Raw genomic sequence first — 27,349 nt, 5'->3', positions numbered from 1 at the left:
CAGCATAGGAGGATGACAATTAATGAGACTCTCATGCATGCGTTAATGCTATGAAAGTAGTTAGACTTATACCCCTAATTTAGAGTGTATGGAAATGAAAAAAAAAAGAGAGAGAAAGCAACGAAGTCCTAAATATGAAACCAGATCGAGAAAAAGGCAAAGTGCATTTCATTTTGCACTTCAACGTTGTTATAGTTGTTCCACGTGCTTACTCTTAAAACTTGGGCAGGATCTTACAAAAATAATATATATTGTGACATTTTTATGTTCCCATTATTGTTCAACCTATAATCCAAACCAATTTACTGTAATTTATATATTTCAAACATTAGAATGGTTCTACAATTTTGATTTATTTATTTGCATTTCAAATTTTCAAAATAAACCTTGTGCAAAAACTACAAGCCAACGTTCACCTTGATTTCAATTAAGCAAGGATGCATTCAATTCCTTAAATTTTGACCTCAACCAGTAGGAACTCGATATTCTCAATTTACATACAAGCAATATGTAAACTTCTAAGGTGGATTATGCAGCCAGCATGTTTGTTTAGAGAATTCATACAGTAGAAGCTGGAGAAAGGAGACACATTGGAAGAGACTAGACTAAGAAAATGGATTGGTCTTAGTAGACTTTATTTTACACTAATATTGGAAGAGACAAGATTAAGAAAATGAGCACTCACCAAACTAGTCACACATTCACACAGCGCAACTAATACACGATCGAACAGTTCAGATTTTAAATGATAGCTGATAGTCCAAGAAATTCGAATCCTGAACACTAAGCTATAGACTTCAATTGGGCAACCAGATCAGTGATGAATTTGTTCTGAATTCCCTTATTTGATAAAAACTCCTTCCATTTCATGTGATTTTCTTTTATGTGCTTCCCAGGCTCTTTATCATCCTCCACCATGATAGTTTTTACTGCCTTCAGTATATCCTCTTTCTTAAAGTTCCCATCTTCACTCCTATTCCCCTCAATCCCTGCCTCCAAATCCTTGGCTATGAGCTTAGCATTGAAAAACTGGTCAGCCTTGAAAGGCAACAGCACCAGTTCACAGTCACTGGTCAGAGCTTCAACCACAGAATTAAAGCCACCATGGCCTAAATGGCATCCTACACTAGAGTGTTTCAGCATAAGCTGCTGCTAAAACCAACCAGTGTGCACCAGTCCCCTATTCTTCACTCTTTCCAGAAACTCTTTTGGCAATGCTCTCTCCAACTCAGCTTTGGCAGAGAGATTGGATGGGAAATTTAGAACCAAAACGAAAGGTAAGCCAGTGAGTTCTAAGCCACTGGCCACTTCTTTGATTTGATCATCATTCAGAAATTTCTCATTGCCAAAGGAGCATAATATGACAGATTTGGCAGGGAAACTATCTAACCATTTGGATCACTTTTCCTCTAGCACATCCAATGGTGGCTCTGGGACAAGGAAACCAGATAACAAAACCAGTTTACCAAATTGCTTTTCTATGTAGTCTAAGTAGGGTTCTTCTATCTCCTTGCATGATCTAAACACTACAAGTGAGCAGTCACACATAACCGGTAAGGTTTTTTTCACCAAATCTTTTGAAGAGGAACATCAAGTCCATGGCCTCAAAGGCCTTGAGGGAAATGTTGGATTTTTTAGGATACCCCGGTGGAGGCTTTTTAAGATCATCAAAAGTGATGTTTCTTCCTTCAACACCAGCAAGCCTTGAAGGCACATTAATGCAAGAATCAGAAATTGCAGAGAAGGACACAAAGCGAACAGATTTGATCTCAAGTTCAGAAGCTAGTTTTGGGAGCCAGTTTTGTGCAAAGTCCAAGAAAACATAATGGGGTTTGAGTTCCAACAAAAGGGACTTTACATGAGATTGAGTAAGGTCAATTGCAAGTATGAGCTTTCCAGCCAAGTGAGGTGGCAATTCAGCAGTGCTGGTTATGCCATTTGGTAAGTGTAATGGGATAACAGTGATGGCTGGATTGAGATTAAGGGTTGATTTGATTCTGGGAATGTTGGATGCAGCTGACAAGAAAGTGATACTAACACCATGATAGAACAACTTGTTGGAGAGTTGAACAAATGCGTTAAAGTGACCAAATGCAAGGAATGGAAACATAACCACATGAAGCTGATCATTGTTCACAACTTCACTATATATCTTTTTTTTGTTTATTTTTCTGCAAGTTCCTTGTGGATGACGGCTTGCTCAAACCGTGCATGGTCATTGGTGGTTATAGAGTGGTCTATTACCAGATTTGGTATATTAGATAATGCTTTGTGTATGGATTGATTACCAGATTTGCTGAAGTCGTGTATAACACTTTCATATTGAATCAAATTTCGGGGTTCAACCAAAATTGTTCAATCGGATAAAATCAGAAGATTATAATTCAAGAGTTTTGTTTTGGTCTTGTATGTTTTGTCACACACCGTTATGCTTTTTGAATCAGAATGATTATTTATGATCAAAGAACAGGTGGTTTTTGGCGGTTGATGGAAGTTTTTTTTTTTTAAAAAAAAACTGCCGTTGATGGAAGTTTTAGTAACTTCCATGTAACTTCCAACCGTTGATGGAAGTTTTAATAACTTCCATGTAACTTCCAACCGTTGATGAAAGTTTTAGTAACTTCCATGTAACTTCTAAAATTTGCCTAAACCGAACATCTCGTTATTACATTAAAACAAGCGTGCACTCTTATTTTAACATAATAAAGAGATCAATTACACTAAAATGTCCAACACCTCGTACCTTGATGGGGCTCCGGTTATCAACCTCCGGGTAGTTGAATTGAAACGTGTGGTTCATAATCTTGCCAAAGTTAATTTTAATATTCTTGGCCCAAATTATGAATGTAGTCCCACTACAACAACCAATGAGTCATTAAGCAAGATTTTGGGATCAATAGAAAAAACATGATCGAGAGAGAGACTTCACTAAAGTAATTTTTTTTAAGGATATTAGTCATTAGCAAAAAGTCACAAAAGTTTCCTTTGGTGGCAATTATTTTTACCCTTTCGTAACAATAAAAAGAGCCACTAAAATACTTACTGACAATTAAATTATTGTCGGTATATCAAAAGTCAGTAAAAATAGTACCAACAACCATGAAAGAGTGTGGGTTAAAACCCTTTCTGTGCAGCATAAATAACAACCAAAAGTGTGACACCCTCTACCCCAAACATATATGTATTAATAATAAAAAGAAAAAAAATATAATTAATTAAAAGTTCTTAAAACACATTTAAATAAAATCATTTCAAAAGGGTAAAAGGCTCACATTCACTTTTTTTTCATAATAAAACTTGTCCAAATAAATAATAAAATTATTTTTGACTCAAACAAGGTCGTCCAAGACTTCATGCAATTAATATAGAAACTTATATTCCAAAATGTCACATCCTCTCAGAGCATTGTGTTCCTGCATCTTCTAGTATGAGGTTCTCCATAGTCATTCACCTAACCATTTGCTCCTACGAAAACAAAGTTTAAGATTATCACAAGATTCAAACACAAATAGCACACAGGACGTGAGTTATCACATTCCTAACTAATAGAGAGAAACGAGACAACTAAATATACATATCATGTAAATGAGATACAACTTAGTTAAACATAACTCACGTAATTCCACCACTTTGTCGCGTTACATCACATCACAACACAACACGTCTCATTTATTTTCACATCATTCACATACTCAAATATTAAAACACAATATCACTAAATCAATCAATATCAATGAATACACAAGCGTTCTGCAACAAATACACTAAGACTCAAGCCTATATGCAATGTGATACCATGTTAGTGAAAACCACCCTGGGGCGCTTAGGAGTACATAATAAGTCACACCACATAATGGGTATGCCAGGTCATTCTCACTCAATAAAATCATAAGGTGACTAGTCAGGGTCACTCTGTTTTGCGAGAATGCTCCAACCATATGGGATCAACATAGGCTTAAAGGAGCACTCAAACCGAGAGTGTCTTTACCCCCAAGGTCTAGACTCCGAATAATCCGTTAGGGCCTCACCTTCCTGATTCAGGTCCAACTCCTAAAACAATTTTTGCACGGAGGCACTACTTATGAGTTATACAATACCCACGACCTAACACTCGTGTTTCAAACACGTTCAATACATTGCCCTACAATTTAACACTGGTTCCTTACTAGGAATCCTACACTTTCCCTTTAACACTGCATATAAATATTTTTTTCAACATAAACACTAGTCAGATTATTGTATAATTCACAGCTCACAACACAAGTATTGTCACATTAAGTCTTAACTACATACTTATTCACAACTAAATCTCGTGTCCACAATTTAACATATCATAATATCACAATCCACCATCACATGTTTACTTGTATCTAAAAAATTAACACATTTAACTTTACACTTATACTCAATCTCAATGACAATGTTATAATCTCAAAACAACATGTTATTTTACAATTCATCACATATTCAATTTATAAACACTGCTCATGAATTATACAATACTCATGACCTCACACTCATGTTTCAAACATGTTTAACACATTGCGCTACAATTTAGCAGTGGTTCCTAAATAAGAATCCTACAACTTCTCTTTAACACTGCGCATAAACACTTTTCTCAAGATAAACATTAGTCGGGTTATTGTATAATTCACAACTCACAACACAAATATTGTCACATTAAATCTTAACTACATATTTATTCACAACCAAATCTCGTGTCCACAATTTAACATCTCATAATGTCACAATCCATCATCACATGTTTACGTGTATCTAACAAATTAACACATTCAACTTTGCATGTATACTCAATCTCAATATAATTATTTATCATGCTAGATCTTATCCAAAACACAAACAAATCATACAAAAATATTTCTCATAACACGGGGAGTAAAATCCGTCAAACAGCTCACATAATCATATAGAAAGAATTACAATAATTTGTATAAAATAAACAATTAAAGAGAATATTATTTAGAGTACAATTCATGTTAATTAACAAGAAAACTCAAATTTTAGGATTCATACTCAACACAAAACGCATCAATTTCATGGTAATTTCTCATTGGGATATCAATTGGTTTGTCAAACATGTATAATTCACAGTTATAATTGTAAAAATAAAATCAAAAATTTCAAAAACACCCAAAAAACACATTCCAAATGATACTCTAAGAACCCCAACACATGTTTTTATTACTCCCCAATTGTGAATAACACATCTTTTACTTCTAAGCAGGTTCACGTGTTCATTTTGATAGTGATAGCGACATCTCTAACAATTTCCTGAGATTTTTCAAGCTTTTCCTTTGATTTGTTCTGATAGGATTTCCAAGTGGTAGAGAGAAGGAGAGAGATTATAGCCTACATTTTGAATTGTCTTCGTGTGATTCCTTTTTCTCTCTCCATGAGTAATATTTAGCAAATCCCAATGGTGATGGTATGCATAATTGAATTGCAAACCAGGTGTCTAAATTTCACGATGATCTAACGGTTAATGAGTCTGTGATCGTAATTTTACTAGATAGATTTTGAGTCTCTACGGGAAAAAAGAAAGCTACGATACGAAGGACATTTATCTTAGCTCGATATTTTTTGGCAATTTCCAACGATGAGAATGCTTGAAAATGAGTTTCTAACCTAGTTTTGAAATATCACGATGATCCAACGGTTAAAGAGCTCAAGATCGTCATTTTATTAAGACAAATTTGAGTGTATAAAATAAAGAAGATTTTGGAAAGAAAAAAGAAAAAATGAGAAGGCGTAGAGCATATTGTCAAAACTGACCTAACATGTCTTTATATCTAAGATACTCATAACCTATTATTTACTCTATTTATTTATTTTTATTATTTTATAAAAAGGAACTCTATTTTTCCTATCAAATAAATAAATCAAATATCCTTTTTTATTTTTTTTCAAATCATTTTTTTAATACATTTATTTTTCCTTATTTATTTAATTATAAAAATCTCACCATTTTCTAAAATTCTAGTTTTTTAAACTAAAAAAAACCTTTTTAATTTATTTACACAAAATTAGATGTTAGAAAAAGCTCGGTCAAGTTAAAAAAATGTTTTTTTCTTACTATATAAACTACATTCTGAATTAAGGAAGGGAAAAAACTATGATCCTGCGCTATAAAATCTGATCATATCCACATCTGCGAAAATAAATAAATAAAAAAAAATATATACAAGGTAAACTAAATAATTTTTACTTCTCAACAAAATATGTGTGGTACAATCTTCATGAGTATGCAGGGTTGCCATGATCAAATTACATTTTGAAGTCTGAAATAAGCTAAATAGTGGATCGTATAACACTGCTTAACATAAACTAATTAAGTAAAAATGGTCTGAGATACTAACCCAAAGGCTGGGTATACAGGCATTGGAGGTGATATGCCTCTTGGATGTCTAACAGGAAAGCACTTTCTTAGGTCCTAGGGTCTTGTCCAAATGACCTTTTCATGGAAGTTTCCCCTGGTACACATAATTAAGCAATTATTCATAATAACAGGTAGTGAAACTTGACCGTAGACATAGATTATTAGGTATATAAATTGTATTTGGAAAAGCTATAATTACCCTAACTTGGCCACCTTGATCTGTCATTCTCTTTTATTCTCATAGTTTGGGTCTTTGAAGATTTGGGGATCTCTCATTTTTTTCAAGTTCTGTAACTCAGCCTCTTCTAGAGAATGAATGGCAAATGTTGTTGCTTGCTGCAATTGAAGTTACATACTCATCATCTCTTATATAGTCATCATGAAAAGTTGTCCTTTGGAGCCAGTTCCAAGCATTGTCATTTCTACTGCCACTGGATCCATGATGTTTTGGTGAATGTCAATCAGAAAATGACACTCTAAAGTAGACACCAGCAATTTTGGATCTTAATTGTTGCAAAAACAGAACAGAGCATAAAAGAAGGTATTGAAATGAGAAAGAAAAGAAAGAACTTTACTGAATAGTAAGAAAAGAACAAAAAATGGGAGAGAAAACTCTCCTTCAAGGATTTGTCTTTCAGAAATGATTTCTCTTATCACAAAGAGCTAATGCTCAATTTACAATGACAACAAGTTTGTCTCTGCCTCTCTTCTATCCTTCTTCCCCTATTTATATCTAATAAACCTCTCTAAACAACTAACTCATTAATAGACTAACTATCTTAACTAAATTTTCATTCTCCTTATATATAAAGAAGAGAGGAGCAAAACTGGTATGGTGTAATTCAGATTTTCATACTTAGATTTTGTACACTTCTAAACTGTTACAACTAGTAGTCATCATTAGTCCACACCTCCAACTAGCTTTTTCTAAACACAAGCAACTTTTAACCAACCTTACAAGCTCACAACCAAGTTGCTGTAAGAAACAGTTCTGAATGAAACTACAAAAACAGAACTTAGAGCAGGCCTTATACGTAAAGCAACTTCCATAGTCTGGATCAAATATGATCTACCTCTTCTCACTTTTGACAAAGAATTTTATATAGCCTGATTTTTTTTAAAAAAAATTACTTATACAGTAAAAATTTATAGTAATTTTTTTTATATAATCTAAATGAAACATATTAATTTAAAATTACTTTTTTTTTTACCAAATTTTAAAATTACTTTTTATCTTACATCTTAAAATATATAAAAAATTACATAATCAATTTTATCTATAATTAATTATTAAAATAATCTTTAAAAATAATAGAATTCAATCATGTGCGTTAATTGTTGCTCCATCAATGGTGTAAGTAAACCTTAGCATCGAGAAATCAGGATAGCACCGCATGTGGTCCATAAGATGTTTTTGCTAAATTTGATATGAATTATTAGGTACATATCGTGGACATGTAAGCAAAGAAAATTTGCAATTTCATTATTGAAATCCAATGGAGTGCTGCCCTCTTTGCACTCCATAACTTTCATTAAAAATAAAATAAAAAATCCAATGGAAGTGCAGTACATGACAGTCTACAAATTTCATGTAAATTCAAGTGTCTACACTGGATAAACTTCTATATTTCAAATTATGCAGAAAACTAAACAGGGCAGTAGAAACAGAATGATAAATGATTCTCGGACACCTCCTTAGGTGTAGACACCAGAGAAGCATATTGACTGCATGGCTCCATTGAAAGACCATGAAGTTGTCTTGCAACAACAAAACCAATCGTTTATCAATCATGTTTTCTGTGATACCATTAGTGAGTTGGCTAGATTGATAACATGTCAAAAGAATATTGGCTAGGACCGTAATTGACTTGGTGGTGTTAGAGTAGGTTATAATTTCTTGTATTCAAAGCCATATTTATTTAGAATGGTTCTACATTTATTGGTCACCTATATTACAAACGATATTTGTTCCATGCTCTACTTTTTCTTTTCTTTTTTCCTTTCTAAATTTCAAAACAAACCATGTGCACAAATTATAAGACAACTTCTTGGTCTTGACCAAAATCAGTAGGAATACAATAACTTCAAGTTACAAAAGCAATTTTTAGCTTTTTTAAGGTGAATCTCCTAACTGCATTAATTGATCGGGAGAAAGGAGACACAGAATAAAACCTACAACGGGAAAGCAAAATCACAAGAACAACGAGACTGACCACGCATATCTCAATTGATATATGATAATATGATCATTTTGAACTATAGTTTATACTTTCTAGTCTTGGTAGACTTTATTTTCCATTGGAAGAGACAAGACTAAGCCATAGACTTTAACTGGGCAACCAGATCTGTGATGAATTTGTTCTGAATTTCCTTATTTGATAAAAACTTGCTCCATTGCATGTGGTTTTCTCTTATTTGCTTCCCTTGCTCTTTGTTATCCTCCAACATGACAGTTTTCAATGCCTCCAGTATATCCTCTTTGTGAAAGAACCCATCTTCATCACTCCTATTCACCTCTACCCCTGCCTTTAAATCATTGGCAATGAGTTTAGAATTGAAAAACTGGTCACCCTTGAAAGGCAACAGCACCAGTTGACACTCATTGACCATAGCTTCAATCACTGAACTAAAGCCACCATGGCATACATAGCACCCCACACTTGAGTGTTTCAGCACAAGCTGCTGCTGAAACCAACCACTGTGCACCACTCCCCTATTCTTCACTCTTTCCAAATACCCTTTTGGCAATGCTCTCTCCAACTCAGCTTTGGCAGAGAGATTGGATGGGAAATTCAGAACCAAAATGAAAGGTAAGCCAGTGAGTTCTAACCCACTGGCTAGTTCTTTGATTTGATAATCACTCAGAAATGTCTCACTGCCAAAGGAGCATAATATGACAGATTTGGCAGGGAAACCATCTAACCATTTGGACCACTTTTCCTCAAGCACATCGGTTGATGGCTCGGGGACTAGTGGACCAGATAGCAAAACTGGTTTTCGAAATTGCGTTTCTATGTAGTCTAAGTAGGGTCCTTCTATTTCCTTGCACGTTTTGAACACTATGAATGAACACTCACCAAGGCTTTGCAAAACTCGCTCATAACCAGTAAGGTTTTTTTCACCAAATCTTGTGAAGAGGAACATAAAGTCCATGGCCTCAAAGGCCTTGAGGGAAATATTAGAGTTTTGAGGATACCCAGGTGGAGGCTTTTTAAGATCCTCAAAAGTGATGTTTCTTCCTTCAACATCAGCAAATCTAGAAGGCACGGTAATGTAAGCATCAGAAATGGCAGAGTAGACTGAGAAATGAACAGACTTGATGCCAACTTCAGAAGCTAATTTTGGGAGCCAATGTTGTGCAAAGTCAAAGAAAACATAGTGGGGTTTGAGTTCCAACAAAAGGGACTTCACCTGATCTTGAGTGAGGTCAAGGGCGTGTATGAGATTTCCAGCTAAGTGAGGTGGCAATTCAGCAGTGTTGGTTATACCATTTGGGAACTTTAGTGAGATAACATTGATGGCTGGATTGAGATTAAGAGTTGATCTGATTCTGGGAATGTTGGATGCAGCTGACAAGAAAGTGACATGAACACCATGAGAGAACAACTTGTTGGAGAGCTGAACAAATGGACTAATGTGGCCAAATGCAAGGAATGGGAACATAACCACATGTAGCTCATCATTGTTCATAGCTAATTCACTAGGCATTGTCTCTACTTTGCTCAATACTGGTTATAATATATAGTGGCCTGGTGGACACCAGATCTGGTACACTAAATAATGCATCGTGCCTCAATTGGGCAACGTACCTATTTTCTAAAGTAGTTGGAACGTGTGGTTCATAATCTTGCAAAATTTATTTTACAACTAGATATTGCTTCCATTCTACTCCAAATTTATGTAAGATGAATTATCCCAAATTATAAAAAAATTAAATATATTTTTTTCAATGGAGTACCCTTAAATGATACAAAATTAATTGTCATATGTGTGACACCCTCTACCCCGACATATAAATAAATAAATAAAATATATTGGTAAACAAAAATCAAATGGGTAAAAGGTTCACATTCATTTCAATTACCAAATAAACTCATTAAAAATATATTCGGCTCAAAATAAGGCCGTCAAATTTACAAAAATATTTTGTTAAATCAGTGAGGTGAAATAAAATAGACTAACATCATAAAATTAACATAAAAACTTATATCCCAATGTCACATCTTATCAGAGCGTTGTGTCCCGACGTCCTTCAGCACAATATTCCTTAAAGCAGTTCACCTAGTCATCTGCTCCCCCGAACACAAAGTTCAAGATCATCACAGGATCCAAACACAAACAGCAAACTGGGAGTGAGTTATCACATTCCTAACTAATAGAGAAACAAGACAACTAGATATACATATCATATAAACCAAATAAAACTTACTTACATGTAATTCACGTAATTCCACCACTTTGTCATTCAAAATTCACTTTTCATCCATCAATCACACTTTTTAATCATCAATCACATTACACAATAATCACACGCTCTGATCAAGACATAATAACACCTCAATTTCATAATAAACAATTAGCAAACGCATGAGACAATTATGCTAAGACTCAAGCCTACATGCAATGTGGTACCATGTCAGTGAAAAATCACCCTGGGGCGCTTAGGAGTACATAACAAGACACACCACACAATGGGTTTGCCAGGTCACTCTCACTAAGTAAAATCATAGGGAGACTAGTCAGGGTCACGATGTTTTGCGAGAATGCTCCAACCATATGGGATCAGCATAGGCTTAAAGGAGCACTCAAACCCGATGACCCCCAAGGCCTACACTCCGAAGAGTCCGTCAGGGCCTCTCTCTCCTGATTCAGGTCCAACCCCTAAAATCATTTTAGCACACAGACACTGCTAGTGAATTATACAATACCCACGACCTCACACTCGTGTCTTAAACACGTACAACATATTGCGCTACAATTTAACACTGGTTCCTAAATAGGAACCTACACTTTCTCTTAAACATTGGTTCCTAAATAGGAAACCTACACTTTCTCTTTAACACTGTGCATTTACACTTTTCTCAAGATAACACTGGTCGGGTTATTGTACAATTCACAGCTTACAACACAAATAATGTCACATCAAGAATTAATCATACATTTATACACAACCAAAACTCATTCACAATTTCACATCTCATAATGTCACAATCCACCATCACATATTTCATTTATAAGCACTGCTCATGAATTATACAATACCCTCGACCTCACACTCGTGTTTCAAACACGTTTAACACATTGTGCTACAATTTAACACTGGTTCCTGAATAGGAAACCTACATTTTCTCTTAAACACTGCACATCAACGCTTTTCTCAAGATAACACTGGTCGGGTTATTGTATAATTCATAGCTCACAATATAATTATTGTCACATCAAGTGTCAAACACACACACTTATTCACAATCAAATATCATGCCAACAATTTAACATCTTATAATATCACATCAATCATCTCATTTTTACATGTATCTCGCAAATTGACACATTCAACTTTGTACTACTCAATCTTCACTATAATATTATAATATCATTATAATAACTTATTACACCTTATAACTCATACACATCACACAATAATAATATTTGCATATACAAAACATATATATGTATATGTATATATTGTTTTTAATCAAAGGATTTCTATAACAATTAATTTAATATTACATCAAAAGAAATTACCACTAGACATTAACCTTATAATTTTCTTTAATTTATTATTCTAGTATTACAATAATTATATACACATAACATGTTGATCATCGTCGTAGAAAAATTAGAACAAGATAATAATTTGTATAAAATAAGTCATTGAATAATATTATTTAAAATATAATTTGCTTAATTTTTCTAAGGGGTTCACACTCAACACAAGAACACATCAATTTCATAGCAATTTCTCATTGAGAGATCAACTGATTCATCAAACATATATAATTCACTGTAATAATTAAAAGGATAAAATAAAAATTGCAAAAACACCCAAAAACTCATTCCAATTGATATCTCTAAGGATCCCTACACATGTTCTCACTAATAGCAGCATCTCTAGCGGTTCTCTGAGATTCCCCCAATTTTTTTTCCTCTAGCTGCTCCGATAGAATTCCTAACAGAGAAGGGATTGAAGCCTCCACTTGTACTGTCACCATGCGATTTATTTTTCTCCTTCCACAAATATTATCTCGCAAATCCCAACGGTGAAAACGTGCGAAATTGAATTTCGAACAACATATCCAAATTTCATAAAAATCCAACGGTTAACGAAACCGGAATCGTAGTTTTACCGAGACAGCTCTGGGTTTCTACGGGAAAGGAAAATGCTACAATGCGAGGGGTATTTCTCTTAGCTCAGACATAATATCGAAATTCCCAACGGCGAGAATGCTCGTAATTGGGTTGCGAACGTGGTGCTCAAATTTCACAACGATCTAATGGTGAACGAGTCCAGGTTAGGTGGCCTGCGGGAAAAAGAGAGGGTTTTGGGAGAAGAGAGAAGAAACGAAATTGTGAGGCAGAGGAGACTGAGGAGTCAGTCCGAAAACTGACCTAGCATGTTGCTATTTATAGCTAGAGGCATTTACGACCTATTATTTACTCTATTTATTTATTTATTATTTTATAAAAACAAACTTTATTTTATTCTCTATCAAACAAATAAATAAAATACCTTTTTTATTTTCTCTCAAATCATTATTTTAATTAATAATTATATCTCCTTATTTATTTATTTATTTATAAAATCTCATCATTTATTTTAAACTCTATTTATTTATAAATAACAATCCTTTTTAATCTAGTTTACGAAAATTGGGATGTTATAAAATCTCATCTTTTATTTTTTTAATTAAGACATTTTGTCTTCCATTTTGAAAAAATCTACAATTTTAATCCTTATGATTAATTTCAAACATTAATCTATGTCTTTTGTAAACGTTGGCGGACAATGGTTTGTTTATTATACCCATGAAAAATATTTTTATTTTAATTATTTAATTACTAACTAGCTTAATTTATTAAAAAGAATTAAAAAATATATAGTCAACAAGTCTGAAATAGATAAGGGGACTCAAATCACATATTTTTTAAAAGTAGTGGAGGGAATATCTCAATTAAAAAATAAAATATTAAAATTACGAGTTTTTAAAAAATAGAAAATAAAAATTTCAATTAGAAAATAGAAGGACTAAAATTATATTTAAAAAAATAAGAGATGAAAATTATATTTTAATCTTTTAATTATTATATGGTCTCCATCGTGACCCTAATTGCTCTAATAAATGAGTCATTAACTTTAATATCATTGTATTTTTTTTATACATATTGTCATTATATTTTTTTTAATGTCAATCAATTAAAATAACTTTTTTTAATGTAATCTTTAAAGCACCTTTTATTAAAATGAATAGTTTTATTATATAATAATCTTTAATTAGATCATAATGTAATTTTTTTAGATTCATAATGTAAATTACTTATTACGGTGTCAGTTAATTCTAATTAAATTTTTAAGAATGTTTATGTGTTCGCTTTGCACGTTTGCAAATTGCAACTAATATCAATTATTTTTCTTCAAAAATCAAATATAAATTATTAATTTTTGTTGGGCTTAAGACTTTATTATATTCATATCAATCAGATTAATCTTTGATACATAACACTCATAATCTCGTATAAAAAAATTTAAAAAGTATATAATTAAAAGTGACTCAAATTTAAACATAAAAACATATAATTAATGAAAGCGGGAAAGGTAGGTAGAGATCATTGGTTGATGCTAGTCATTTCAACCACCCATTTTGTGAATTAAGGGCTGTTTTCACTTTTCAGAAGTCTTTAGTGGAGGACCACTCTTATTATTAGTTCTATTGTTTTGAAAATTTGTATTTTCTTTCTGCACATGCATTAAATGAAAATGTATATAAATAGAGATAAATTGTAATATAAAATATTTTACATGTCCTTGTTGAAAATTATATGCAACATAAGTTGTATTTATTTGTTTTTAAAAATTACAGATAAAATTTTATTGTTAAATATCTTAACAATATTAATTAAAAGTATTAAATACATTTTATTGAAAAATTAATCATTTAAAATAAGTATTAAATATTTTAAGTTTATGATACATTTTTAATATATTTACAACTTTTATTTTTCTAATTAAAGTGATTTAGTTTTAGGAGCTATTATTGAATGAAAGTGTTTTTAGGATTTTTTTTAATTACTCATCTCTTTCGATTTATTCCTTTCAGCTTTATTTCTAAATTTCGCTACAATAATAAAAAAAAATTTGTTAATAAATAACAATAGTCTTAAGTTGCAATATAAATTATTTATCATAAATTTAAAATCTATATATTTAAAATATTTATTTATTATAAATTTTAATTATATACAATAAATATTTATTATTGCTTAAACCTAATATATATATATATATATATATATATATATATATATATATATATTGAAAAAGTTGTAAAAAAAACAATAGTAGTGTATGAGGAGAGGAGCCATCACGTATTTTTATATCACTTTTTAACTTTAGATTTAATTATTATATACGTCATTTAAGTTAAATTTAATTTTTTAATTTTAAAAGGCTCATATATATTGATCGTGTTTTTTTAAAATAATATGTTCTTCCAATATCTTTTTATGTTTTAGTTTTTTTTTCCTCAAAATAATTGATGTTTTAGAATTTTAAAGTATAATTATTTTTTTCTCAAATATATCTTTATTTAACATTCAATGTTAATGGTATAGTAGGTATTAAAGATTAAGTATTGAATAAGGTGATTTTAGTCTAAAGACATCAATTTTAGGTTCCATTAAACGTTTCTTAATATGTGCGCAATAATCTTAAACATTAAAAAAAATGAGAGTTAAGTAATAGTTCAATTAAGTTCTTTATGTAAGATCTCCATCTAAATCATTAAGGGCAAAATTGAGAGGCCACGTTACAGTGAATATGTTGTTTGTGGGAGGGGGTGAGATAACAAGGGAGACCAAAGGAATTTAGATTGGTCGACTGAATATAATATGATGTGTGAGCATTGTAATTTTCTTTTAGTCGTATCCTTAATTTTTATGGAAAAAAAAGGGGTTGAGAAAAAAAAAAAGTTTGTTACAGTATTACATTATATGCTAGGGTTACTTTAATTGCATGTTTCCATTTGATACATTCAAGGATTGAAAACAATGTTGGAGAGAGCTCCACACATTTCTTGCGGGAGAGGATGAGTGTAACATTCTATTTTTTTTAAATAAATTAAAAAAGTTTTTTAGTAAAAAAAAATAGTTTTAGAAAATGGTGAATACCCTAGTTATTCATTTGATAAGAAATAAAATAGAGTATTTGTTTATAAAATAATAAACAAAGAAAAAATAGAGTAAATAAAAGACTGTGAATACCCTAGTTATAAATAGAGGTATCTTAGGTTAGTTTTGAGACTCACGATATTTTTTTTAAGCCTCCTCATCCTCTCAATTTCATTTTCTCTTCTCCTCCTCCCAAAACTTTTTTTTTTCACATACCATCAAACCTGTCTCAAAAAAACGATGATCTCGGACTCATTCAGTGTTAGATTGTCATGAAATTAGAGTACCAAGTTTGGAACTTATTTCTGAAAATTTAAACCGTTGGGAATTATGAAAACATGTGGGAGCTGAGAAAAATACGCTTTTCATCGTAGCTTTTTTTTCCCGCAGAAGCCCAAAACTGTCTCAATAAAATTACGATCCCAAACTCATTAACCATTGGATTATTGTAAAATTTTGATATGTGGTTCGTGATTCATTTCCGCACATCTGTACCGTTGGGATTTGTAAAATAATGTTTTTGAAAGGAGATATACTCATCACACTTAGACAGTAGAATGGAGACTTCAATCTCTTCTCCTTCTCTCTAACGTTTGGAAACCTTATCAGAACAGTCAGAGGACAAACTTGAAGAATATCAGGAAACCGCTAGAGATGCCGCTATTGCTGTCACAATACACACGTAAGCCCACTTAGAGGTAAGGGATGAGTTTACTACAATTGGGGTTAGAATGATGAACATGTGTAGGAGTTCTTAAAGGATTAAATTAGGATTTATTTTAGGATGTTTATTATATTAAAATTCTTCTTGTATGATTATGTGAAATTGTTTGAGGAGTTTTACTCCCCATGGATTGAGAAATATTTTTCTATAATTTATTTGTGTTTTGTATAAGATTAGCGTAATAAATAGTTATATTGGGATTATGAAATCATGATTGAAATTGTATATAAGTGATAAATTGAATATATGATGAATTGTAGAATAGTATATTACTTTGAGATTATAATATTGTTATGGAGATTGAATATAAGTACAAAATTGAATGTGTTAAATTGCGAAATACACGTAAACATAAGATGATTGATTGTGACATAATGAGATGTGAAGTTGTAAACATGAGTTTTAGTTGTGAATAAGTGTGTGGTTAACACTTGATGTGACATTACTTGTGTTGTGAGCTGTGAATTATACAATAATCCAACCAGTGTTTATCTTGAGAAAAATGTTGATTCATAGTGTTAAAGGGAAAATGTAGGTTTCTTAGTTAGGAATCAGTGTTAAATTGTAGCGCAATGTGTTAAACGTGTTAGAAACACGAGTGTGAGGTCATTGATATTGTATAATTCATGAGTAGTGTCTGCTTGCAAAAATTGTTTTAGGGGTTGGACCTGAATCAAGAAGGTGAGACCCTAACGGATTCTTCTGAGTCTAGGCCTTGTGGGTAAATACACTTGATTTGAGTGCTCCTTTAAACCTATGTTGATCCCATATGGTTGGAGCATTCTCGCAAAACGGAGTGACCCTAACTAGTCACCTTATGATTTTACTTAGTGAGAGTGACCCAACATACCTATTGTGTGGTGTGTCTTGTTATGTACTCCTAAGCACTCGAGGGTGGTTTTTCACTAACATGGTATCTCATTGCATGTAGGCTTGAGTCTTAGTATAATTGTTGCATAATGCTTGCTAATTTTTTATTATGAAATTGATGAGTGTTATTGCGTCTTGACTCGAGTGTGTGATTCATGTGTAATGTGATTAGTGATTGAAAAACGAATTTTAAAGATAAAGTGGTGAAGTGACATAGGTTGTATTAAGTTAAATTACGTTATAAATATTTCCATAATTTATTTTGATTACATCTTGTTTATTTGTTTTGTTATTTTTTTATGTGCTAACTCACTCCCTGTGTGTAATTTGTGTTTGGATCGTGTAATGATCTTGAACTTTATGTTCATGAAAACAGATGACTAGGTGGATGACTTTAAAGAACCTTGTGCCAGAGGACGTTGGGACACAACCAGACTCTGATAGGATGTGACATTGGGGATGAGTTTTTATTTTAATTGCATTATGTTATTTTATTTTATTTTACCTCACTGATTTAACAAAACATTTTTTGTAAACTTTGACGATCTTGTTTTGAGCTGAATATATTTTTAATAAGTCTTATTTGGTAATAGTGAAGTGAATGTGAACCTTTTACCCACGTGAATTTGTTGATCAATAATTTTATATGTTTTATTTATTTATATGTATGTCGGGATAGAGGGTGTCACAATCAGCTTCCATTCAAGGGTTGAAAATAATCTTGAAGAGGGCTGCAAACATTTCTTGGGGAAGACCGGAGAGGATCGACTTCCTAGGTTGGAATTGGATTTAAGATTCAAGGTACTAACGATGCTAAAATCTGGTGTATAGAATATAGAATATAGAATATTATCAACCTTCAACAAAGAGAAGATCTCATGCATGCTCTTGACCTCACTCAAGGTCAGGTGAAGTCCCTTTCATTGGAACTTAAACCCTATTATGTTTTCTTTGACTTTGCACAACACTGGCTCCCAAAATTATCTTTTGAACTTGACATCAAATTTTTTTCACTTCTCGGTCTACTCTGCCATTTCTGATGCTTACATTAGTGTGCCTTCAAGGTTTGCTAATGTTGAAGGAAGAAACATCACTTTTGAGGATCTTAAAAAGCCTTCACTTTTGTTGAACGTGTATCAGCAGTTGCTTGTTAGTTTGTTATTTTCTATAAATTGTTTGACCAAGTTTTTTTGTTATTGTTATGTTAGTGGTTGGTTATTATTTAGGAAGTCAGTTAGTATTGCTTCTTTTTGTTACAACAAATCTATATTTAAACAAATGATCATTCAATAAAAAAAAGTGTGCATTCATCTCCTTTAATATTGTGATTTATGCTTATTTTACAACAGATTAGTATCTAGACCCTTCTTCTTAAGAAGGAACTATGAGTGAATTGAGTGAAAGCCATCACAAAAAAGCCTAAACACCTTGCTTCAATTCATTTGATAAATGGATTTTGAAACACCATACACAATACTAGCACCACCTGTGTTTGATGGTGACAATTATGAAATCTGGGCAGCAAAAATAGAGACACATCCGGAGAAAAATGATCTTTGGGATGTTGTTGAGGAAGACTACAAAGTTCTTTCCTTACCAACTAATCTAACAATGGCTTAGATAAAAAAATCAAAAAGAAAGGAAAGCAAGAAAGTCAAAGGCAAGGGCTACTTTGTTTGCTGCTGTCACAAAAGAAATTTTTACTAGAATCATGACCATCAAATCAGCATATGAAATCTGGAGTTTCCTCCAGAATGAATACGAAGGAAAAGAAAGGATTAAAGGAATGCAAGCCCTAAATTTGGTTAGAGAATTTGAGATGCAAAAAATGAAGGAGTCTGAAACAATTAAAGAGTATGCTAACAAGCTTCTTAGCATTGCTAACAAAGTAAGATTGTTTGGTTCTAATTTTTTCGACTCAAGAATAGTTGAGAAAATACTGGTGACTGTCCCTGAAAGATTTGAGACTACTATTACATCCATGGAGAATACTAAAGATCTGTTCAAACTTACCTTCACAGAACTTGTAAATGCTTTACAAGCCCAAGAGAAGAGAAGAAAAATAAGGGTTGGGGTTTTATGGAAGGAGCATTGCAAACTAACCAATGAGAGAAAAACAAGTGGAAGAAATACAAGAAGAATAATTTCAACACCTAAGAAGCAACAACTAACACTAGCAACAATAATGGAGACAACAAAGGATTTTCTTCTTGCAAGCACTGTGGCATACTAGGTCATCCTCCTTTCAAATGATGGAGAAGACCTAATGTTAAGTGTGAAAAGTGCAACAAGTTGGGACATCATGTGAGAATTTGCAAAAGCAATTTTCAACAAAAGAATGTGGCTCAAGTTGCGGATCAACAAGAAGAAGAGTAATGTTTGCAGCAACATGTTTTACCAGCAACAACTCAAATGAATGTTGGCTAGTGGATAATGGTTGTACCAACCACATGACCCACGATCAATAGCTTTTCAGAGAGTTGGACAAGTCACAGGTATCAAAAGTTAGAATTGACAATGGTGATCTTATCACTGTTGAAGGAAAGGGGACTGTAGCCATTGAAAGTTGTGCAGGTACAAAATTAATTTATGATGTTTTGTATGTACCTGAGATTCATCAAAACTTGCTAAGTGTGAGACAATTGATTGAGAAGGGGTTTAAAGTCATATTTGAAAATAAGCACTGTTTGATTAAAGATGTCAATGACAATGAAATTTTCAATATCAAAATGAGAGGCAAAACTTTCTCATTTGATCCATTGAAGGAGGAGCAAGTAGCCTATCCAGTTATTGTAAACAATACAAAATTCTGGCACAAAAGATTAGGTCATTTTCATCATGCAGCTGTTGAGGAACAATGCGCAATCTCACTCAACCATTATGCAACGAATGTTTTAAATAATACAGATTCTGCCATGAAGAGAACATCGTCAGTCTATTAAAAAGAAATGGACTAATGGCTTTGATCCTCTGAAGCCTTGAAGGTTAAAAAGATGGAGTTGGAGATTGAATCACAATTTATGAATGAAGCTTGTTTAGAATTGAATAATACCATTGAGCATTCAATCCAAAATGATAAAAAAGAAAAAGAGATCCTTTGTAAAAGAAAGAATATGTTAATGGGTGAATTGGAACAACTCCTTACTTTAGTTAAACAAAAAGAAACAGAGATAACAAACAATGACTATAATTTAGAAGTTGTAAAAAATAAGATAAATAAAATTGTCTCTAGATTTAAAGAGATGCAGTCAAGCATCCAACAAGGTATAACATCCTTCAAGCAAATGATTATTTTCATAGATAAAAGAGTCCTTAAACTAGAATTAGAAAAGAAAGTTGCTAGTGCTGTAAGAAATTTCAAGGAGGTTGCACGAATAGCTATTAAAGCAAAGTCATTGTGTGTTGAAAAAGAGAGCATTAAGATAGACATAGATACAACTACATTAAATCTTGAGCTACTAGGAGGAGTGTTGAACGTGTATCAGCAGTTGTCTGTTAGTTTGTTATTTTCTATTAATTGTTTGACCAGGTTTTTAGGATTATTTGTTTTATTTTCTATTACCTACTAGCGGTTATGTTAGTGATTGGTTATTATTTAGGAAATAAGTTATCATTGTTTCTTTCTGTACAATAAATTTGTATTTAAATAGATTATCATTCAATAAAAAAAAGTGTGCGCAGTCATCTCCCGTAATTTTGTAAGTTACGTTTATTTTACAACAACTTAGGTATCCTCAAAACTCCAATATAATTTCCCTCAAGACCTTTGAGGTCATGGACTTCATGGTCCTCTTTACAAGATTTGGTGAAGAAAACCTTACTGGTTACGAGTGAGTGCATGATCGGTCCAAAAATAAAATAACTTTAGGCCTATCAATATTTGTTATTAGTTTTTTAAACTAAAAAAGATCATACTTGATGTCTATAAAACCTCACATATCACTTTTTTCTTTAAAGTAAAAATGGTTTCTCTCAATTTTTACTTTAAGCTTCACTACTTTTCGACCATGAGGAGTGTTGCTAAGCCTTGGTGAGTGTTCATTCATAGTGTTCAAAACGTGCAAGGAAATAGAACGACCCTACTTAGACTACATAGAAACGCAATTTCGAAAACCGGTTGTTTTATCCGGTCCACTAGTCCCCGAACCATCAAGTGTGGTCCAAATAGTTAGATAGTTTTCCTGCCAAATCAGTCATATTATGTTCCTTTGGCAGTGAGACATTTCTGAGTGATGATCAAATCAAAGAACTAGTCAGTGGGTTAGAACTCACTGGCTTGCCTTTCATTTGGGTTCTGAATTTCCCATCCAATCCAAAGCTGAGTTGGAGATTTTTATGTATCAATTCTATTTTGTTTGATCTGTCTGTTATTCTCATTCTTTTGTTTTTCCCTTTGTTGGTTTTGTTTTCTCTTTCATTTATTGTAATAACATAAATTATAACAGCACAGGAAATCACACACGCTTCCTTTTGTTACTCTGTTTTTCTTAAAAAACAAGAAATTGAAGTCAGCACATGCTAATCAAAGCAATATTCAAATCCTGTGATTGCTTTCATTTATCTAAATGTTTAACCTCCTAATCTGTTATTCATTTTACGTGAAAAAGAAAAACTAAACTCAAAATATTTTAAATTTGTGAGATTTCAAATAGTTAGTCATGAATTTAAGTAAACTTTGTTTCATCTTTTCCTATAAAAATTGTCATACAATTTCAAATAATGGTACATATGTAAATTAGAACATCCATGTAACATATAAAAGTGATTCTATATATTTAATACCTTTTTCTTATTCAATTATTTCAATAATTTATTTAATTTTTATAAGTAAAGCCATCAATTTAGACCATTATTAATGAGAACTACGATTAGTATGTTGATGCAAGATAATGACGTAAAAACACAACCATCACACCCATGACACAATTTTTCGGGTTCCACACATCATCCATTTTCCTGCTTTAAAATCCCAAATAACGAAATTAACAAAGGTCTTAATAATACATGTATAATGAAAAAAGTTATTAATTTTATCTGCATATAATATTCAAAACGACTATTTTTTTTCTTCTAAAACAGTGGACCTCAATATGTCACCTAAGTTTTCTACTTCTCCACACTATAAAATCCTCTCAATCCCCCTTTTATTTTTTCTCAAACTAAAATGAACGGTGTGAGTGTATCTGAGCAATGGAGCGACGTGCCGTTTAGGATGGGGGACATGATCATCTTCAACTCCCTCCGCGACGCCGTTTCACTCGGTTGGTCTTTGTCCGATTGCACGACATCGAAACCCGAAAACGACGCCGCAGCAGATAGACCAGCGCACGAAATAGGTTACTCCGATTCCAAAGATGTCGTTTTGGCGCAGAAGAAGAGTTTGGGAACGTGCTACAGAGTAGTGAGGCACTTATCAAACGGCTGAGGGAGAGGGTGTAAGACTGTACGTACGTGTGTTGATGCATTGCATATCAGCATAGGGTGTTTTGCTAGACAGAGAATAACAGTTGCCTAATTAGTGACGATTAACGGTGTTTTTAGATATATTAAATTGATAAAGAGATACATGTAAGATGCCATCAATAATGCAAAGAATAAAGATATATAAAAGTGTTATATGGGTAATATAACTCTTTTAGTGAGTGTTTATCATGTAAATCTAAAATATTTATTTATGAGTTATTTTATAATTGAATTTCAAATCTTCTTTTTCATATTTATTTTATAAGTTATAAGCTTCTTTTTCATAAATTATCTTCAACCCTAGTATTATTGAGTTTCAAATATTTAAGTAAAATCTCAAATATTTTAAATAAAGTCTCAATTTCCTGATTACTTTTTTACTATTCATTAGAATACGAATGTAAATATACATATTTATATCACATCGGCCATGACTAAGAAATTTTATTGTATAATTTTCATCTTTTTTCATCAATTCAATATGTTCTCTATTTCTCTTTCATTTTATCTTCACATATCCTTTTTATCTTCATAACAAAAATATTTAGTAATTGTATAATTCATGATTAATTGATTCATAATCTAAAAGGTAATAAAAACGCATTGGTGGATTAAAAATAAATCCATATTAAAAGTTTCTTTTACCTTAAAAAATATCTAAACAAAATTCTTTATTATTAAAGGTTTTTATTTTAAAAGTGAATAAAACCAAATAATTGAGTATATTAAAATTAACGTTAAATTATTTGAATATTGTTTTGAATTAATCAAAATCTATTTTGCTTGATTTAATTTTATACGCACCAATAAAGAATGACAAATTGGACATTTTATTCCACTTCTCATTTCCTCGAAATTTTAATCAATTAAGCTTGACACTTAAGTAATTAATGTTGGTGAAATTCATGAAATGTTAATGTGAAAGACTAATATAAATTGAGCCAATATGGAAGAATGGTGGCTGAGATATTCCTTCTTGAAAAACACCATTCTATCTAATCAAGCTTGACCTGGACAAATAGCCCGAAATAACATTCCATTTTACAGTCAATGGAATAAATGGACGACTTTATATTTTCCATCCCATAGTTAATTGATGTTCTTATAGAAATTAATTGTCTATAGTTTGCCATCATAGAAGTCAGGCTATTCATATTTCTGAATGTGAATATACAGTCGTTTTACTTGGCATACGATGGTAGGGCCGGGAATAATAAATTAGACCGCTTGACAAATATTTTACTCATTTTTTCTTAAAAAAAATAACAAACAAATTTGTTTGAGTAAAAATAAACACTGAATTAAAAAAACGATCCTGGATTTTTTAACCGTTGGACTGTGATGAAATTTTAATACTTGGTTCATGATTAATTTCCTCACATCTTCACTGTTAGGATTTGTAAAATAATGTCTGTGGAGGGAGAAATACTCGTCGCACGTAGACAATAAAATGGAGTCTTCAATCCCTTCTCCTTCTCTCTAACGATTGGAAACCCTATCAGAGCAGCCAGAGCAAAAACTTGAGGAATCTCAGGAAACCACTAGAGATGCTGTTATAGCTGTCACAATACACACGTGAGCCCACTTAGAGGTAGGAGATGAGTTTATCGCAATTAGAGTTAGAATGAACATGTGTACCGATCCTTAGATAATTAAATTCAGTTTATTTTGAGATGTTTATTAAATTGTAATTTTTCCTTTATGATTATAAATACAATATTGATGTCCTGATGCAAATTGATTGATAAAATAAAGTACTTTTGTTGTTTTCATTTTTTTATACCTATGTTTTGATTAATTGATTTTGATATAATTGTGTGAAATTATTTGAGGGGTTTTACCTCTCCATGTTGTAATAAACCTTTTGTATAAATTGTTGTATTAAAATTATGAAATGGTGATTCAAATTGTGAGTATATATGTGATAAATTGAACCTGTGATGAATGTTGAAATACATGTGTATTAGGATGTGTGTACTGAGTTGTGAGTTATGAATTGTGCAATCACACAATTGTAAGACCCTTTAAGGACGATGAGTTTTTGCGCGACGAGTATTGTGATGAGATCCACTATGCGGACCTAACAAGTTTAATCACAAGCGCGACGAGATAAAATTATTTTGAAAACAATTGAAGAGTCGTGTGTATTGCGTAGTTCATAGGTAAAGTGTATATGATTCATGAGATATGATAACGTGTTAAATTGGGATTATACCATTGTAATTGAGACTGAGTGTATGTGATTTATTGAGTATGTATTAACTTATAATATATATGTGCATTGAGATATTGTGTGCATTGAGTTATGAACTATTAATTGTACAATCGTGCGACTATAAGACCCTTTAAAGGCAACGAGTTAATGCTAAGACCCTTTAAGGGCGACGAGTTAATGTGCAACGAGTATTGTAATGAGAATCACTATGGGGACCCGACGAGTTTAATCACAAACACGACGAAATAAATCTATTTTGAAAACAATTGAGGAGTCATGTGTTTTGTACAGTTCATAGATATAGTTTGTGTGCTAAAATGTTTTTTGGGTTGGACTTGAATTAGGAGGAAGAGGCCTTGACGGACTCTTCGAAGTGTAAGTCTTAGGGATAAATACACCTGGTTTGAGTGTTCCTTTAAGCCTATGTTGATCCCACATGATTGGAGCATTCTCACAAAATAACATGACTCTGACTGATTTTCCTATGATTTTACCTAATGAGAGTGACCTGACTTACTAGTGTGTGGTTTGTCTTGTCATAATATTTGCTTATTTTTTGGAAGAAAAAAATAAAAAAAGTTAAACCATCAATAGGTCTAATTTAATTAGTTGGATAAATGTACATAAAATTATTATAAAATTTTAGCATGTGTTGGATTCTTACTATCAAAAAAAATAATTACACTAATGAACTCATTCTCAAATATTGCTTTATGCAATCAGAGCTATTTTAGTTATGCATATGCAAATGTCCTATATGAGTATGATTCCTTGTTATATTTATGGCAAATATATTTATATGGAGTTCGTTCTGATATAAATCGATAGCGTTTTGTGGATATATATAATTGTTAGAGAAAGTAGAAGCTTTATATATCTTGTCTTGGTATATTAAAACGGTTTTATTAATTACATTTTCTTTCATTGCAATTATTCATTACAAAAACTGAAATAAACTACTAGCACATACATGAACATGGCCATATAGAAGCTAGAGCAGCACATACACATGTTGACCTACGATCCTTGTAAAGTGTTAAGGCTGGTCCAAAACATGCAACAAACAAACAACCAAAGCACAAAAAATAGGTACAAAACCTAACGTGTCATCAAACCCTGGCATGGTTTTTGCATGCAAGCCTTGCATGAAAAGCTTTCCAACACGTGCCACACCACCTCCTCAGGTGTTGCCACACAGCCCTATATTCACCAATTTCTCCATTTATACCCCCATTCCCACCACCTCAAACCCTATCACACTAATCACTCACTCTTCACTCAAAACTCTTCTCTTTCATTTTCATAATTCCCACACATTATGGCTGAGCTTCACTACCAACCACAACACCAATACCCCCTCCGCTACCCTAACGATCCACACCAACAAACCCGTTCCTCCACCCACCAGGTCGTCAAGGCCGCCACCGCCGTCACAGCGGGCGGCTCCCTCTTGATCCTCGCCTCGTTGATCCTCGCCGCCACCGTCATTGCCCTCACCATCGTCACCCCGCTGTTCGTCATTTTCAGTCCGGTTCTCGTCCCCGCCGTAATCACCGTTGCGCTCCTGAGCCTGGGGTTCCTCGCCTCGAGTGGGTTCGGTGTGGCGGCGATCACGGTGCTGGCGTGGATCTACAGGTACGTCACCGGCAAGCAACCACCTGGCGCGGATCAGTTAGACAGCGCGCGTCACAAGATCATGGACAAGGCGCGTGAGATCAAGGACTACGGACAGCAACAAATCAGCGGGGTCCAGGCTTCTTAATTCTGCACTCGCACGCACATGATCGTATCCATCTCGTGGAATATTTCTCTCTTTGTCTAGTTAGTTTATATTTACCATTTATGAATGAATGAATGCATGATTGAGCGTTAAAGTTGAATTTGAATCTCTCTTTTCTTTGTATTTTCGTTTATTGTGGGTGTTCGCTCATCATCACTTGTTGTAATGTCTTAATTTTGTGTGCATGCTGCGACTATTCAAGGACGATCCATTTGTGTTTTTATTCTACTCTTATTTATTTATTTATTTCCTTTTTTTATGAATCGGTTTGCTTGTTTTCTAATTTTTAATTTTACGTCCCCCCTCCCCCTCCATATGCATACCTGAAAATAATAAAATATTTGATTCATCATAAAAAGAGGTATTTTAATAAGATTAATTATAAAAATTTGGACTTCGAAGCCTGAAGCAATGTTCATTGTTTTGTCAGATATAGAGCATCTACTAATTTTCACCGGGAAACTTCCTTAGTAAGATTTTCCCTTTCTAATCATATTTTTCATTGTATAAGTATTT

The 27,349-nt window shown here is 32.6% G+C and overlaps 2 protein-coding genes and 2 pseudogenes across 2 annotated transcripts; 2 read left to right on the top strand and 2 right to left on the bottom strand.

Annotated features, from left to right (window-relative positions):
* Positions 1 to 685: 685 nt before the first annotated feature.
* On the bottom strand, positions 686 to 3,441 carry LOC100814994 (UDP-glycosyltransferase 79A6-like; annotated as a pseudogene).
* Positions 3,442 to 8,318: 4,877 nt separating this feature from the next.
* On the bottom strand, positions 8,319 to 10,126 carry UGT79A6 (flavonol 3-O-glucoside (1->6) rhamnosyltransferase). Its single transcript, NM_001288595.2, has one exon. It carries the CDS (start codon positions 10,103 to 10,105, stop codon positions 8,711 to 8,713), a length of 1,395 nt encoding a protein of 464 aa, NP_001275524.1. The 5' UTR covers positions 10,106 to 10,126; the 3' UTR covers positions 8,319 to 8,710.
* An 8,127-nt stretch (positions 10,127 to 18,253) lies between these two features.
* LOC106794862 (inactive UDP-glycosyltransferase 79A6-like) lies at positions 18,254 to 22,476 on the top strand (annotated as a pseudogene).
* Positions 22,477 to 26,306: 3,830 nt separating this feature from the next.
* On the top strand, positions 26,307 to 27,096 carry LOC100306353 (putative oleosin). The gene has a single exon (NM_001250553.3). It carries the CDS (start codon positions 26,372 to 26,374, stop codon positions 26,813 to 26,815), a length of 444 nt encoding a protein of 147 aa, NP_001237482.1. The 5' UTR covers positions 26,307 to 26,371; the 3' UTR covers positions 26,816 to 27,096.
* The last annotated feature ends 253 nt before the right edge of the window (positions 27,097 to 27,349 follow it).

This window comes from Glycine max, chromosome 10 (assembly GCF_000004515.6).
Source record: "Glycine max cultivar Williams 82 chromosome 10, Glycine_max_v4.0, whole genome shotgun sequence".
In the NCBI taxonomy this organism is placed as follows: domain Eukaryota; kingdom Viridiplantae; phylum Streptophyta; class Magnoliopsida; order Fabales; family Fabaceae; genus Glycine; species Glycine max.
This window is presented reverse-complemented; position numbering and strand designations above follow the sequence as displayed.